General features: G+C 36.9%; 1 protein-coding gene across 3 annotated transcripts in view; it reads left to right on the top strand.

The window, feature by feature from the left end:
- PPP3R1 (protein phosphatase 3 regulatory subunit B, alpha) overlaps nucleotides 1-16,389 on the top strand; it is a 38,127-nt gene extending 21,738 nt beyond the window's left edge. For 2 of the 3 annotated variants that reach the window (XM_035553034.2, XM_035553035.2), the window contains 5 exons: nucleotides 1,967-2,006; nucleotides 9,519-9,695; nucleotides 11,710-11,769; nucleotides 12,733-12,917; nucleotides 14,224-16,389. In XM_035553034.2, the coding sequence (XP_035408927.1) occupies nucleotides 1,967-2,006; nucleotides 9,519-9,695; nucleotides 11,710-11,769; nucleotides 12,733-12,917; nucleotides 14,224-14,271 (510 nt within the window). In that variant the 3' untranslated portion in view covers nucleotides 14,272-16,389. Of the gene's footprint in view, nucleotides 1-196; nucleotides 555-1,966; nucleotides 2,007-9,518; nucleotides 9,696-11,709; nucleotides 11,770-12,732; nucleotides 12,918-14,223 lie in introns of all 3 variants that reach the window. The other variant, XM_035553036.2, reaches the window with a different exon arrangement.
- Nucleotides 16,390-17,159: the final 770 nt, after the last annotated feature.

The following is a 17,159-nucleotide window of genomic DNA, read 5'->3' as shown; positions in this document are numbered from 1 at the left end:
CAGTTTTTAGAAGCATTTTATGCTGTTTTAGCCAGATCGATTTCAGTGGCCTGCACTAGAAATTAACTTTGTCCCAACATCTCACCAAGTATATAAGTTCCCAGAACAGTCTTTTAATGTAGTTCTGATTGTATATTTGTATGTGCATGTGCACAAGTGCACTGGTTTTAATTCAACTTTCTCCTTTAATTTGCAGCCTTCCAGTCTGGTGTTTTTCTTGCCTCTTCATGGCCTCGTGTCTTAAGAGCAGCCTAGCTGGATCCCCTGGTTCCTGTTTCTTCTTGTTTCAAAATTCTGCTTTCTTCAGTTTTAAATCCTATACCTTTTTATATTCATATACATACACCAAGCTTTTACTGCTTGTTTTGGTCTTCACTGGTTTTCTAAGACTTTGGTTGGGTTCCGTCCAAGATTTTCCACGTGGCACCGTTCTCTTTGATTCCCAGCTGCAGTGAAAGAAGTTACTCTTGCAGAATATCTCAGTCATGGTTTTTAGGTTTAGGGACCTGACTGTCCCCACCCTGTCAGTTCCTATTCTGCTTCTTTGACTTGCTGTAAGTAGACATTGGGGAAGATGTTAAGGCTCTCTTCTGGTACTCTACTTATAAAGCAATGTATGAACTTTTTTAAAGAAGCAAGAGGGTTTGTGTGTTATGGGGGCATAAGGATCGTGAATGTGTGTTCTGGAGGCAAAAAAAGAAAAAAGCAAACAACGCACACAACCCAACACATCTCTTCTCAGACATGTTTAGATTCATGAGATGTTTGTTCTGCCCCTTTCTGTCCTTAATAGGAAATGCAGTCGCATGCTTCCAGGCTAAATGTAGTTCTCTTTTTTCTTCTGTCAAGTAATCTCTTAATTTGTGTACAATTTGCATAATTTTAAGGACTCTTTCTGCGCCAGAGCTCAGCTGTGGAATCCCTTACACTCCACACCAAAAGAGAACGACTTATGAATAGAATGTGTTATATGCTCATCTTAAATATGTTTTCTTCTATAAAACACTCCCCCAAATAATTTTTGATAAGGTTTGGTTGTGAATCTCTTCAGCTACCTGGTCACTCCTTTGCTGACTGAATCCACATAAATATTAAGTATGTGTGCATTGCAATCTTCTCTGGCTCAAAGGCATTTGAGGAAAAATACCAGCATTTATTTCTATTGTCTTTTGGAGTTCGTGTTATGGTAGTTGTGGTTTCCTCTTAAGTTCTGTATGTTTCTGTATGATTTAAGTTCAAAGTGACTGTACCCCCATAAAGTTTTAATTTTTGTTGCTATGGATATTGTAGTACAGCAAGGATTTTAAATCTTAGCGTTTAACTTTCCATTCAGCTACAATGCAGGAACACATTGAGATACTACTTACAAAATAATATTTAAATGTAAAGTTAATTTCTGGGCATGTAAACCTCACTTTCCCATCACTTTTCCTGTGTGAATATTTTGGGGAGGGGGAGAACATGTACTGGGATTTTCTTTTGCTAATTGGGCAAAGTTTGTCGTGGCAATTCATAAGGACATGTATGTTTTTGTTCTTAAAATAAAATGGTAAAGCAGCTTCCGTGTGTGTGAAGTCTTGAAATTAAATCCTATCTTAGCTTGAAAAGTAGCATTTGCATAATTTATAAGTAATTGGCGACTTCAGTTTTGGTTTTTACAATATAGGGTTGAAGTTACTACTCTGTATCATGTGGACTGCTGATATTTTCATGGGAACTCTCATCAGAGGGAGACCTCAGTGGTTTTATATTACTTTCTATATTTTGGTAACATAGAACCATCCAAATAAAATAAGTTGTTGTTGGTTTAGTGTGTGCGTGTGTGTATGTATATGTGTGTGTGTGTATATATATAAAAAATATGGATAACTTGTATTACTGAAGATATTTACAGTGCTGAAACTTACAATAGTTCCTCTAAGTGAACCTGGGAATAATTACGGCTTTGTTCTTTTTTGTGTTGCAGGGAAATGAGGCAAGCTACCCTTTGGAAATGTGCTCGCACTGTAAGTTTTTTTTTAACCACTACATTATATTGTTACAGGCTAATATTATTTATGTACAACTTCTCATGTGAATTTACAGAATTTGCTGCTTGAAAAGTTAATGCAGTTTATACAGTAAACGCAAAAATTAAAAGGTGAAAGATTACCTTTGAAAAATGTAGGCTTTTGCTGTTAGACTGATTTTTTTTTTTTTCTTTTTCTATGGAAACTATCGTAAGTTTGTTTCGTATTCTGGTGTCCATACAATGAAGTGTTAACTGGTAGTTCAACCAGTCAGGCTTTTCCATGGGTCCCAATGCCAGTTTCTCAGGGCTGTGGAACAGCTTGTGGTGCAGTATGTGCTATCTCAGGAGCTAAGTATATTGCCTAGGCTGTCTTGGCACCCTTGGAGAAAGAGAGGTTGAAGCTGTAAGAGGATTTTTTTTTCTCTCCTTCCTGTGTATGCTTGCAGCCAGGCATTTAGGTGAGAAGCCACTTAAGTTGGTGTTATTTGCTTTTGGCCATGTGACAATAAAACTCATTGCTCTGTCTCATGAGGTTAGGCTACCCTGTAAAAATACCAAAATATTTCTTGCCTAAAGCTGCCCAAAGAAAGGGTTGTCTTGTGAAATGTCCCGGCAGCGTTATGCTGAATGTACTTATTTTTAACTGTTTTTTTTCCTTGACCATTTTAGTTCAGCACTAAATCATGCATAGGCCTGCGCATGTATGTCTGAACTCTTAATAGAATTAGTATTCTTTGGTTAATCGGTTCTTATTTTTAAATAGAAAAAATTCTTCAAATTAGGAATTAACTTCTAGACTACTTTCACAATGCTAGTCATACCTGAATTCCAGCTCTAATCATAAGTCAAACAGTAATGTGAAATAAGTATATGCAGAGGAATCTTTTTCTAAGCATTTTTTAGAGAAATGAAGCTTTTGCTAATAACTTGCAAGTCTTCAATGCCTAGTGTATGTCCTTGTTAATTAGTTTGTCATCAGCTAGCAAAGACTTGCACATGAGGAGCATCTTACCCACTTCACTAAAGCACTGCACTGTGGTCTTATGCTCTCAATATATATCTTGTTAAGTACGTATATGTGGGTAGAACTTCCTAGGCAGTGCAGACATTAGCAGTCTTTTTCTGAATCTTATATCTGGTTTTATGCTACTGCTCTACTGGTCAGATTTTCCTTAGGGACAAGTTGACCTTTGAAGATAACTTTTTATTAGCCATATCTCTGTCTGAATTGTAAGCAGCAAGTTGCTATTATAAACTTCTAATTCTGGGACAAGCTGTATTTATTCGTAGCTACTATTAACGTAAAGGTTCATTGCTGAGCTTGTTTACCCACTTTTATTGCAGAGGAGATGATTTCTGTGTTATATTCTGTGGTTAAACAGTATTTTGAGGATATCATGTAAATCTGAGGTTTTGCATGATTAAAACTTTCTGCTCTGATGGACCTTCTCACGGTAGAGAGCATGTCACTGCTTGTCTGGGCAACGCAACTACAAACAGTGGGGAAGATGTAGTTACTGTAGAAGTCCCTCTCGTTTGTGACTGATCTCTGGAATGGTTGCACTGTGCTTCAAGATTCCGCGTGCCTGAGTAAAGTGAAAGATCTAGGGATTGAGGGCCATGGGTACAGACTGGACAATGTTTTTAAAGATCATTTGATAAGGATTTTTGAATGGTAAACTTCTGGGTGACTGAAAGCAGTAACCAATTTATGCTGTCTTCATGGTGGCAGGGTCATAACCCCCTACCTGGCCCTGCAGTCACTGCTGTCTTGGTGTCTCATGTTATAAGAATTTTGTTTTGAAGTTTGCAGTAATGGAAAGGAAATTCAGGATATTATGCAGGGTATGTATACCATTAACAAAACTACAATATTTCTTTTACTCTACCCTTCATTTTAGAATGCTATTATTTTTCTGTAGGTGAATTGGCATTGCTGGATTCCCTTAAAAAAAAAAATGTTACTTTCTCAGCCGTGCTGTTTGAGAAATTACTGAAAATCTACTGCTGTTTCACATGGAAAAAAATTGATTTGAACCAAATTGTCAAATTATCCACAAGAAAAAAATATCATAGCAAAAAACTGTGAAGAAAATAGTTTTATATTTATGTTTTGGTTTTAGGTTAAGGAGACTAGTACCTCTTTTCTAACTTAGAAATTGTAATTGACACATCTGAAGTCATGAAAAGGATTAGACCAGCTGCGTGTAAGCATATACAAGACAAGTGGTTGAATGTGTTCTCAAGGGCGTCATCTTTTTGAAATTTGATCTCCAAGACTGAAATGGCTGTCTTAGTTGCTGCTCTGAAACATTATATTCCTGCATCAGACAAGGCTGTGGCTAGACCTTCAGCAAAAGCTCTCACCTCTGTTTTATTTTGAGATCTCTGCAGTCCATTCTTTTGGAAAATGTGTATTTTTTTTTTTATCTGGAAACACTTCAAATTTAGTAATGTTCTCTTTACAGAAAGCTTTTTTCTAATGTTTTACAAGGATATTAAAGCATTAGGAAAGTACTATGTTTACTGATATTTTAGAAAGTGTAATATAGGCTTTCTGTCACCATATTTTCTCTTCAGTTTTTTAGTTATGAGTTAGAGTTAGTATTTTAAGAGTATCTGAAAAGCGAATCTTTTATGTGTATCTTTAAGTATTTAGATAAACACTTAGATTTCAGAAGTGCACCTCTCTGCTGAGATGTACAGCTTTTCTCAGGTGAGTGCACTGTGCAGCAATGAATGCACAGCACTTCTGAAGACACAAGCAGTTACCCTGTTAAAATATCATTAAATCTAGTGGATTTTAAAGAGATGTGTATTTTAAGGTATTCTTTTACTTGTGGCTTTCACATTAATAGCAAACTAACCATGCAGGTGCACCTTTACTTTGACTGGAAGCAATAACACTAAATTTTTCTGAAATAACTTATTTCAAAGTAGAGTGCAATGCGCTTCAGATATGATTTTAATGAGGCTTTTTGAGTTGCCACTTGAATGCCTTTTATAATACTATTTGAGCATCAGTGATGTGAATAACAGCTTGAAACAAACTTATTTTTTAAAATACTTTGTGGATCATCATCTCTGTTGTTCTGTGTTAAGGAAAGGAGTGGTATATTCAATAGTCTGTAGCAGCATATTAGAGTGTGTCCAGCTAGAAGATTAAGCTGCTGTACTAAAATGGAGTTACACAAATCTATTTGCATGTCATTTCATGGAAGCATGTAGTTCTTGCGTTTTAACCTGATTCATAGCATTTCTAGGTGTATGCAAATGAGTTCAGAATATGAAGCAGGTATTGTTGCCTCTGGAATTGTAATACTTGTCTGAAAGAGGAATCATTTGAAAATATTGATATTTCTTTAAAAGGTGAATGAAATTCAAATTGGATTATGAAAAAACTTAAAACTGAATAACTTGATATTTTTTACAGGGCTATGAGCAAAGCATTCTTAAAAGAATCACCAGGTATAATTTCTAGCTAGTTAGTATCTTCTGTAAGGCCAGGCATGGGTGATAAGCTGATGGGATATTCTTCTGTGTAAAAGCCGAGGAAGCCTTAAATCAGCGGGTGAGTGGAGCACAAAAAAGGCTAACTTGAGTTTGAGGTTAGAGGAACGCTCACTGCAGCCAGAGCTCGAGGAAGCTCAGACCACTGTGATGAGTCACAGGCAAGCTCTGCCTCAAATGATGTAAACAAAGCTTGATCCTCCTTATTCTGCTCAGTGATGTTATCACCCTGTTTATACTTCAGTGGACTTGGACCTCCTTGGATTTCCCAGTGTTTTCATCTCTATCCTGGTCTCCTGAGCTTGAGTCTTGTAAAATTCTGCCTGCTACTGCCACCATCAGTTCTTCTGGCTCAAATACCTTCATCAGGATTATCCTATGCCTTGCATTCCAGTAGAGCTTCGGGATGTTTGTGTGAGCATAAGGTTGCCTCTAAGGAGACCTTAGAGAAGAAGTAAAGAAGTATTTTTTTTCAGCCTCTGATAACTTAATTCACTGCTCTGGCCTTCAGTGATAGCTATGTGAAATTCTAGGAGAGCCAACCTGCTGCTAAATACTAAGGAAAGAGTAGCCTTGTAAGAAGGGGGCACGTCCATCATAGGTAAGGACTGTTGTGTGTGTGTATTTGTAGAGGAAGTCTGAACAAAAAATACATAGGATAATATTGGAATTTGCTCTTACAATAAATGTTTGCTTTTTTTCCTTAAAAGCTAGCCAAACGAAATCTCTACATGGTTCAGCTCAGCCAGAGAGAATTGTCACAGGTGCTGACTGAACTGAAGGAAAAAGGATAGGCAAAACCTCTTGAAATTTCAAAGAAGGCTCTAAAAATTAAAATAAAATCTGTTTTATTATTTTTTGATTTTTTGAAAGCCATTTTATAAAGACAAGTATTTACTGAAATATGATTCTAAGTGTATAAGCTCTTTAAGTTAGGCCTTTTAAAAATGTAGGTGATGCTTGCAGTGTGTTTAAAGAAAAAATTGTTCTGATGGGAAATGCTCAGTAAATTAAAATTATGAAACTGATCTGCAGATGCTGATTTTATCTGTATGTTCATGATGAACAGCAGCTTTTATACATGTGAACTGTTAAAGGAAATATGCCTGTTCCCATAACTGCTCTGATTACCGTGAAATTTTTTCTCCCAGTATGCTCATCCACGGTGTATCTGCTGCCAGAAACAAAGCTTTGGACAAAACCTACCCATGGCCAGCTTTGGCAGAGATACAGTTTCATTACTCCTGTTCTTTGACCTCCCTGTCCCTGCATGCCCTGCTCTGCCCCTCCCAAGGGTAGAACCTCCTTGGCTCTGCAGTGCAGGCAAACCCTTGTTTGAATGTGTCAAAGTTAGGAGTGAGAAATTTCTAATACCCCTTTCTCCTAGAATCTCTGCTCAGCATCTGCATTCTGAACTGCAATTGAACTGTCTGGAGACTTGTGATTTCATGATTTGAGTGGTTGCTGCTTTGCCACTGTTCAGCAAAACACACAAAGCATTCTGGAGTGGTTTCCTTAGGTGCCTTTCCAATGCATTCGCATCTTCTGATTCTCGTCTTCACTGTCCTTAATCTTAAAATCCTTGACTGTGATCCTCAAATTTTAAAAAATTAAAAAAAAAAAGTGCTTCATTTCCTCTTAAGTACTGTGATTGTGTAAGTTCAAGTCTCATGCATGACTGTTTAACAGGGGTTTGTATGCCTAGCAGGTGATGTTAGAGCACTGTTACAGCACTGCTTGTCAGGATTGTGTGCTGTAGATCAGTCTCTGAATGTCCTAGTAAAATGTAGCTTTTGAATTCATATTGGTAGGTCCTGCTAAAACATAGAGACTAGCTTGAGGTAAAATACCCTTGTAGTTTGCCTTCTTAGCACATCTTGTGGAAGTTCTTTGCTATCTGTTGGAGTGAGTGAGTGTGATGGCAGAAGTGGTCCAGTACTTTAGTGTCATTTTTGTGTAATAATCGAATGTAAAGCTGTGTTGGACTGACTTGTGTGTGAGGTGATCAGCTCAACTTAGGGCAGGCTATTGGCAGAACTCTGGGTTTCATTTTTGGTCTTTGCTTATATACTTAAGAGGAAAAATACCATGGACTTCAGCTTCCAAACGAGGAAATGGACTAGAGTAGTCATGAGACAGGACTCTAATGAATGCTGCTTTGGCATTCTGAGGCAGTGATGCTGTGGCTGCTGGTCTTCAGGCCTGGCTCAGACATCTCTTTGTGTTCTGGTTTGGTAATTTTTTTGTAGTTGTTTTTGGATACGTGTGGTTTTCTTAAATGTAACTTAATGGTTCAAAACTTGCAATTCATAGCTCATTGATTTGTTTGGCAGGGGAGGTAAGATCAGGTATATTACTGCTTCTTTAATTTTTCTCCATTGTGATTTTGTGAAATTACAGAACTATAAAGTATTTCAGGTTGCTTAGCTTAGGGAGCAATAGTTCAATTTCAGTCAGTGTTACCTTTTTTATTAAGATTGGAAGTGACACTTCACTGATCCGGTAAGAGAAGGACAGTATTTTATACACAATAGATAATACTTTGAATTTGCTTTTTAAATATTCTAAAGTGAAGTTAAATATTGTTACTAAATAATGCATATATCTTTATTAGTTGATTTGTAAACAGTGATATCAAGGAACTTAATTGAAAGTTTGATTGCTTTGGTGTAGAGGAATCTTCTGGTCTCTGAATCTGCTACAATTTCTAAACATAAAGCTCTGCATGTTGGCAGTCCTTACATATCAAAGTCTAAGTGCTATTTGTTTTTATGTTGCACTTTTACAAAAGCCTAAGAGGGTATTAATGTGGTGTGAAATGGATGAGGTGGTATGTCTGTGCCTCATAGAAGCTGAGAAACAGTTTCTTTTGCTATCAGAGGAAATGCATTAAACAGAGCTAAGAAATTTTGAGGAGATTGTTAATGTTAGGAAAGAAACTTGTATGGCAAGTTGGAAAGAAACCTTCAGGTGCTGTAAGATATATTTGCTGTGGTTTATTGTATGCTAGCCACTTTCTAGTACTTCCTACGAACCACAGTTCCTCCTTCATACCCAAACATGGTGAGTAATTTGTGAACTAACTTCGGTGTGTTAAATCAAGCTGCTGATAGGAAATTTCTAGGTTGTTATGGAGAAAAAATTTCAAGCTTTTCAGCACTGACAGGGAGAGAGAAGTGGTGTGTGTTTTTTTTTTTTTTTTTTTTAAGGAGTGGTTATATGCTCACAGCTTTAGTCTATTCCTGGTGAAATCAGATGCGAAGTAGGGTACGAGGTATATGCTGTAACTAAGGGTTTGCTTTAAACTTGAAGGGAGGTGAAGCGGTACTGCTGCAGAACCTGAACCTGTTTTAACTCTGTGACAGAAAATAGGTGTACGAATATTATGGCTACATGCATGTCTATTTCCCATTTGAGATGGAGAGACAAATTATCTTAGATCTGTCAGGGTGATGAGTCAGTAGGTGAGTGGTAGCTGGGCAGTAGCCAGACTGCTAACCTGCTTCGCTTGGCATGTGTGCCAGGAGGTCTTGTGTTTGGTGTGCTAATATATTTACTAATATAACTGTCTTCATAACTTACTATGTTAGTCTACTATAAACTTAATGCTAGTTTCTTGTAAGGAAATTTGGTCTTTTTTTTTTTATTTCTTTATACCTGGTATTTGTAAGAGCTGACTAAGAACTAGCTAAGCATCTGCAATCCTTTAAAATGTTGTGTCAGCATGTGATGTTCAGTGAGTCACAAGGCTAACTGTATTATGGCTGATGCAGGGAGGAAAAAAGGTAAGTTTTAATTAAAATAAAATGAAAAGGCATGTGTTTGTTTTCAGAGTTTGACATTATCTTTATAATCTTCCATGCAAGTGTTTGATGGTCCTAATACTATAGGAGAAATGCTGATCAGAAAGCTAGGGAGAAATATGCATTGGGTTTAACTGGCAAAGGGTTTACTGTGAAGCTAAGAATACTAAGAATAGGTGTTTTTTTCCTTTCAGTTGATGCTGATGAGATTAAACGACTAGGAAAGAGATTTAAGAAGCTTGATTTGGACAACTCTGGTTCTTTGAGTGTGGAAGAGTTCATGTCTTTACCTGAATTGCAACAGAACCCGTTAGTACAGCGAGTAATAGATATATTTGACACAGATGGCAATGGAGAAGTGGACTTCAAAGGTAAGATACAGCGCTTTCTGAAAGGTGGTGGCATTTTATCAGAATAACTGGAGACTCAGAACTTAAATTTTACTTCAGTTGAGAACGGATGGGTGGAGAAAACTTTTTAATCAAAATAGATACTAATTCCTAATGAAATTGAGTGCCAGTAAAACTGTGCCAGCCAGAAAAATTCTCTGGTATGTTAGGGCAACAGTTCGGCCTAAATTGATTAAAAGAGCAAAGTCTTTACTAATATGCTTTCCTGGTCCTATTGATTTATGACTACTCATTAAGTATCTCTTACGTGCACTGATTCAGACTTTCAGTCATGGTGCTATCTGAAGTATAAAGACATTATGAAAGAAAGTGGGGTAGATTGCAAATGCTGTGTTTCTGCTTGAATTGTACTTACCCAAAACTTGCTACAAGATATCTTTTGAAGTATTTTGAAAATAGTTTTCTGAATTGTGAAAGTGATGTACATTTTTCTGTTGATACTTCCCTTACAGGAGTCTTTTTGTATGGTTTTGGGTAGACACTTGAGGCAAAAACCAAGAGCTTTGACTTAGATTTTTCCAAAGCTTTAGATTTTTCCAAAGCTTTAGCTTTTAGCTAATTTATCTTAACTATCTCTGATTAAGAGAATCAGCAGGTCAAAAAACTTAATTTCTACTTTGTTAAAACAATCTTACTCTTGGAAGTGATGGTGTCCAACATGTGTTGAAGCTATTACAGACCTCTTACAGATCATGACTAGAAAAAGTTGTTCAGGTATTTTTTGCTTTTTATTTTAAATTGAAGAAAGTTAATAAATCTCATTTATACTGACAGACTGACCTTTCAAATTATTATCCATGTTAACGAACATAGAAAAAACTAATGACAAAGATTTTGACTTTACAAACCCCCTCAAACTTCTGTAGGGAGACTTACAGCGTAACCAGAAAGTTTTGGAAACTGATACAAAGGAAAAAGTCACAAAAATCAACAATGTTGTTTTACAGTTAAAAATCCCCACGTGAAAAACAGGCAGTGAGGAAAGATGATGCTATATTGTGTGTGACAGTGAGCTGTGATTAGCAAAACTACCAAGAGCTGTTTCTCTTGGGTGGGAACAGGAAGTTGTCAAAATCAGTTTGGTGTAGTAAAATCATGCTGTTGCAATCAGCGGTAATGAATTCTGCTGTTGTCATCTGGCCAAGTTTGACTCACTTGACTTCTGTCTCAGGGAAGCTCAAAAAAAAAAAATTACCAGTGTGAGGAAACTTGTTTTGTTTTGTTAAAAGACCTGAGTGTTTCTTAATCTGTCAGAAACATAATGGTTCAAGAAAGAAAATATTACTAGCCAAGTATTTGAGTTGTTCACTTAATTTCACAAAACTTGCTAAAGCTGCAGTAGGCCTTTCATTTTAATGCTATATTGCCATACCTCTGTTTTTTCTGTACCACAGTTGCAGTTTTACACCGTTGTCACTTTCACCATTCAAAGCTGTAGGTAGTCTAGTTATGGGAACTCATCCAGATGCATCACATCTCAAGGTTTTATTTTTTTTGGCAACTCAAAAGGTTGTTCTTGAGATAATGAATTCATTGGTAAATAACGTAAACCTTCTTTTTACCTTGTTTTTATCTAAAATTGTTTTGCATGTGTTATAGAGAAGTTTTCAGTTTCATGTAATGCTTGCCTTAAGTGAAGAAACCACTGTTGAAAGGAGCTCTACAACTGGAATCCTCACAGGAGTAGTTTTAGTAGAGATGTAGATGGGGTTTTATGAGACTATGATGAAAACATAGTTCAGAATTACTTAACACTGACATGGAAAAATCTGTTCAGTGAGTGCAGTACTGGGTTTGAAGTACTTCCTGCTAATCAACAGTGTCCAAGTATGTGAGTTTAAGTGTTGCAGGGTAAGCAATGTATTAAAGATTTTGTAGTAATTTAGAGTCTTAAAAATCTCTCAATTTCTGAACTGTTTCCTTTGGTTTATTAAAAAACATTTTTGTAAATGTTTTTCTGTGCTGTGTCCTTTAGAATTTATAGAAGGAGTCTCCCAGTTCAGTGTCAAAGGAGATAAGGAACAGAAGTTGAGATGTAAGTATTTTGATTTTTCCTTAACAAAACTGAGTCCTCAAAAATGTACTTTCGTTAGTTAACATTGATAAAACAGTAAGTCCAGATTCTTCTTGAAAGTGGGAAATCATGAAGGTAGTTTGGAAGCTTTTGTTCACACTTTCATTTGTGTGAGGATTTTGCCAGCGTTCTTTTCTTCATGGAAGGTTTCAGGAGGGTACCTTTTGAGTATCCTCAATTGTTTCCCATTTCAGGGGTGGGGGAAGTGTAAATAATATTTAAGTATACTTCAGAAAACTGTTAGCAGTGTGCTTTGTTTTATGGGAGCATAAAAATAAGATGGCTTTTTGGATGCTTCAGTAGAACAGCACTAGTTTCTTCTTGTTTGAGAACTGCATCTCAGGAACACGTCCTAAGCCTTTGGTGTGGGGAGGGGAGAGGCTCAGTCATGGATGTAGCTTTCAGTAGCGTAAGACGCAATAGAGGTTTAGGAAAGAAATCTGCTATATTTAAATGTTTAAAAATAAATTCAGTCCTATGTCAAACTGCAGCAAAGTAACAGGGTGGGATTTTGATTCATTCCTTCCCTAGAAGGTTGTAAATTTTTTGTCTTCCTTGCAAATGAACTGCTACCTGGGTACTTTAATTCTGATAGTGAAGATTTTCCAATTTAGTGTTTATAGGATTCTTCTACTGTTGGGGCTTAAAAACAGTATTAGCTGACACTTCCAAAGTATATTTTCTTCCAAGTCCTGTAGTAACACTGTTCATTTTACTGTTTCTGATGTTTCATGTGTTTTTTAGAATGAAACTGAAAAGCTGTTAGAAGTACATCCCACTTAAATTGCAGTATGTTTTTCTGTTTGTGATGACACAATCCTGCACAGCCTTGCTGCAAAGCACACAAATTCTTATTGCTCTTTTCTGACCCCATTTGTTGCTGAAAGTTGTTTTTTAAATTTTTTTAATGTTTTACTTCTGCAGTTGCTTTTCGCATTTATGATATGGACAAAGATGGGTATATCTCAAATGGAGAGCTCTTCCAGGTGCTAAAGATGATGGTTGGGAACAATCTCAAAGACACTCAGTTACAGCAAATTGTAGATAAAACCATAATTAATGCAGATAAGGATGGTGATGGAAGAATATCTTTTGAAGAATTCTGTGCTGTAAGTAACCTCTAAGGAAAAATTTTTAAAATAAAAGGAGGGTAAACAGCGTAAAGGGTAAGGTTGTAAAAGCAGAGCATATTTTCTGATCTGGCCACAGATCCTCATTACACAGCTTTATTATAGATGGTGTTGTCTTCTGGCTTTCAGTAGAATGCAGCGTGTCTTCTGATGTGTGAGTAAGTCATGAATTGGTTCATCGGGGATGCAATTTTCCCATTGAATCTAGTGCCTCTGAAGGGGAGGAGGGTTTCATTCAGAGAATAGCAACTTTTGCAAAATAATTTCTATGCTATTTTATGGCATACTAAATGCAAGACCAGTCCTAAATAATCTTTAATATAGAGACAAAGCTAGCTAGCTTGAAGATGTGTGTTGGATTCCAGGTCTTATGCTGGTAGAAAATAGCAAATTTAAAGATGATTTGCAAGTGACTGGCTTGTCGTAAGAGCCTGATTTTCTTTGTTTTCAACAGTTTGATTAAAAAAGAAACAGCACTTCAGTTGTTCTGTTTCTAGCTGTTTAACAGAATACACTGGAAAAATCAAAGAACAGTGGGCAGGCATGTAAGTCTGCTGAGTGAAGACAAATGCTTCAAATTACATGTAAACTGTAAAAGCAGTACTTCACAGCGGATCTCTGTTTTACAAAGTGTCTTTCTCAGAGGTGGTAGCTGGAGGGGAGAGGTGTGTTCCTCAGAGGTTAACTTCAGGTTAATCTCCTGTCACTAAACTAGGTGTCTGCTCCAAATCACTCTTGAGAAAGGTTTATCTTTGCACAGAGCGGAGAGAGCCTGGGGAGATTATCAGGTCTGCAGCACACAGGGATTTTACAGAGGCCAGGGTAGTAGGATTTGTCAGTTACAGGGAGAGTAACCCCTTGAGTGCTGCTCTTGAAAAAGGACAAGCAGATGAAAGGCACGTCTTAAAAACTGGGGGTGTTGCTTTGCTGTTGTTCTTTGCTTCTCTTTGTAAAGCTGCATGGTTTTATAGGATGTTTTAGAAATAAGTTAGCATTTCAGTTAACGTGCAGCAGCATAATAGAAGGTCAGAATAGGAGATGAGGGGGAAGAAAGCCGAGATGGTGTAACTTACATGATTGTATAACCTGTATAATATAATTACCTTGGGTAATATCTAATTAATTTGCGTATCATGCAGTGCTTGTGAAATGTAAATAAGATCGAAGAGGACAGGAGTATTGTGATTATAATAGAGATAAATGCATCTTTTTGAATGAAATGTGCTTGTTCTGTCTTGCCAATTTTCAATTCTTATCTACTTACGAGCGCTTGTTTTTCTCCCAGGTTGTAGGAGGCCTAGATATCCACAAAAAGATGGTGGTAGATGTGTGACTCTGTAGGGCACCACCCAACACTTTTGCTTTCTTCTCCATCTCTGAAGATCTGCTCAAGACGTCCAGCAATGCTCTCTGTGTATTTAAATGGAAGTATTTTTCTCTGTGAAGCCACATTTTCCAACATGAGCCTCATGAAGCCAACTAAGTGTTATTGAACTTTTATTCTCTCAATAACTCGGTGTAGCACTTTAAAGTCTGAAGGACAGCAAAGATGGAAAGAGCATATCAGTGTGGTGGAGAAAGGGAAGGGGTTGGCTTTTTAATTTATTTTTCTTCATCTTTTATAACAAGGAAATATCTATCTATATATATATATGTGTGTGTGTATTTATATATAGATATATATGTAGCTTTCTATATGTAGTAGCTAGGTGGGCTTTAATTTAATATACTTGATTCAGAAACAAAACTAGAGTACAAAGTGCCAAGCAGAATATTAACAGTTCAATATATGGATATACATCCTTACTTTTATTTCACACAGTTTTATATATATAGTAGAAGAATGTAAAATTTTAACTGGGTGTTAGGTCAACTCTTTTCCTTTTCCTGTGACTGTTCAGATGTTTCTATATATTGACTGGCTGACAAAGCATTGCTTCTTATTAATTTACCTTAATGACATTTTTTGTAACACAGGAGACTAAGTTTATTTATACCTGTTAATATATTACCAGGGACTGTGTCTCTTTGCTAAATAACTTAGTACAATTCTACTTAATATGAGAATATAGTTTAATGCTACTGCCAAGAACTAGCCCTCATGTGCGTATAGTAACTGCAGAACGCTTTGGTGGCCACTAGATATTGTCACCTAGGGATCGGGAACAGTTAGAGCTGTCCCACAGTTAGTGCACATCTGCTGTTTTGGATTCATTTTAGATACGGCTGCTCAAGGTGTTAAACACATTCATGATTTTCTCTTGTGCTTAGCTTAATGAAATTAGGACCTACGTAAGTGTGCAGGATTCCCATCTACTTATTTTATACAGTTCTTAGACTATAAAGTGTTCTTGCCATTTAAATTCTGTTGTTTCAACAGTGATAGTTTCCCCTCTGCATTTAAAGAATACTACAGGTAGCATAAATAACTGGTAATGTTTTATATATAATATATATATATGTATATAGGATTCATACAGGGGGAAAATCTTGTTAACCTATGCCATAGAGGAGGAAAACTTCACACTATCTAAATTTATACCTCTTGCGGTTCTCCAGTCCTTTGCCTGGAGAATTTTTTTCTTTTCTAGATTTGTCCATATCATAATTTGTAATGGATGGTAACTTGATATATTTGTGTGATATAAAAGTAGCGAGCCATGTTTTACAACTTTATATCATCCCTTCCCTTTTCTGCAATGGTACTATTGGCTGGAAGACAAACATTTGCTAGATTTTTCTAGGACAGTACATCTTTCCTGTATAGTAGTTTTTCTATTAAAAACAATTGTTTTATAATCAGCAGTGGAAAGTGCAGGTTGTCTGAACCTACTTCTATTGAGCACCTGTCTGCCATAGCTGTTCCTTCAACTGAGTGCTGCACATCATGGGCTCTGTCTGTGAGAGAGAAATCCAGGTGCTTGGTGTCCTTGCATGACATGAAGTTTTGCATGTAGATCGATTTGAAATGTTCCTCTTGTTTACATAATTTGCATAATTTAAGATAATGTTGCCAAACTTTGGTAAATGTTAATGTTCAAAACAAAAATCTCCACTACATGTAACTTTCTTCCTCTGGATCAGTACGTGGCTTGTAATCCCAGCCAGTGGTTGTATCTGTTCCAGTGTCAACTGCCATGTGCTCTGCTTCAAGGGGGAACTAGTCTTTTGTGAATTTTTTGTACATAAGTATTTGTTACAAACATTTTAGCAAATGCTTTTGATTTTCTCTTACTTGCTTGTGCATATCTTGGCTGGTGTTATAGAAATTTAGTGCTACCGTTACTTCCTTAGGGGGATTGGAAGGGGAGGGATGAGGTTTTTTAGTTTGTGTGGGGAAAAATGATTTACGTTGAATGTTTAGTTTTTCCTCTGCATGCTACATCATATGTTGTGGGAACTATAAGAACCTTCATACTATATGAATATAAAATAAAATATTTGAACCTTGGCTGGGGTGCTTCAGTACTTACCTATGTGCTTCTTGTTAAAGTTAGGGCAGCTCTGCACCCTGCTCTTAAAAAGAAAAGTTGTTCATAGTTTTTTGTTCCTTGTTAAAGACTTACCGTCAGTGGCACAGGAGTGCAGACAGTCCCCTGAACACTCCCAGGCTTTTTGTGTTTTGAGCCCAATCTTTAATGTTTTTCTTAAGGGCACACCTGAAACTTTGTTAAATGCCCAAGTGAGATAAAATGCCTTATTTAAATCTTACTAAATTGGGAATGATTGTTTTTTAAGCCGTTTAACACCAAAACAACAACAAAAAACCCTAACCTAAATAGGTGGAAACCAAAAGGCAGCTTTTTTCTCAGGGAAAGGTCTGAGACCCCTGCTGCCGAAACCAACCCTCCCTGTAGGCAGGTATTTCCTTTTACAGAAGCAGTCTGGGAGTCCTTTGCTCTTGCTCTTTGCATTGCCTCCATTGCTTCATGCGTCCTAAAAGGCAGCCTTCAAAGTCTTGAAGTTATCTGGGCCTTCTGCATGCTGCCCTGTTGCCTTCCACAGCTTTTGGTTGGCCAGAACCAGTATGTACCTGCTCCAGGAGGAAGGCTTATCACTTCTGTGTGTCCTTGACTCACTCTCCCCTCTTACCTTTCAAGTTGAGATAAATGACATAAGCAAGAACTGAACAAACTGCGTTGGTAGTGCACTGTTTTACCTTGAGCTGTTTGAAGTGGAAGCTCTTTCCTCTCTATAGCTCAGACTTCAGAGGTAACTGAA

This window comes from Cygnus atratus, chromosome 3, assembly GCF_013377495.2.
Source record: "Cygnus atratus isolate AKBS03 ecotype Queensland, Australia chromosome 3, CAtr_DNAZoo_HiC_assembly, whole genome shotgun sequence".
NCBI lineage: Eukaryota > Metazoa > Chordata > Aves > Anseriformes > Anatidae > Cygnus > Cygnus atratus.
This window is presented reverse-complemented; position numbering and strand designations above follow the sequence as displayed.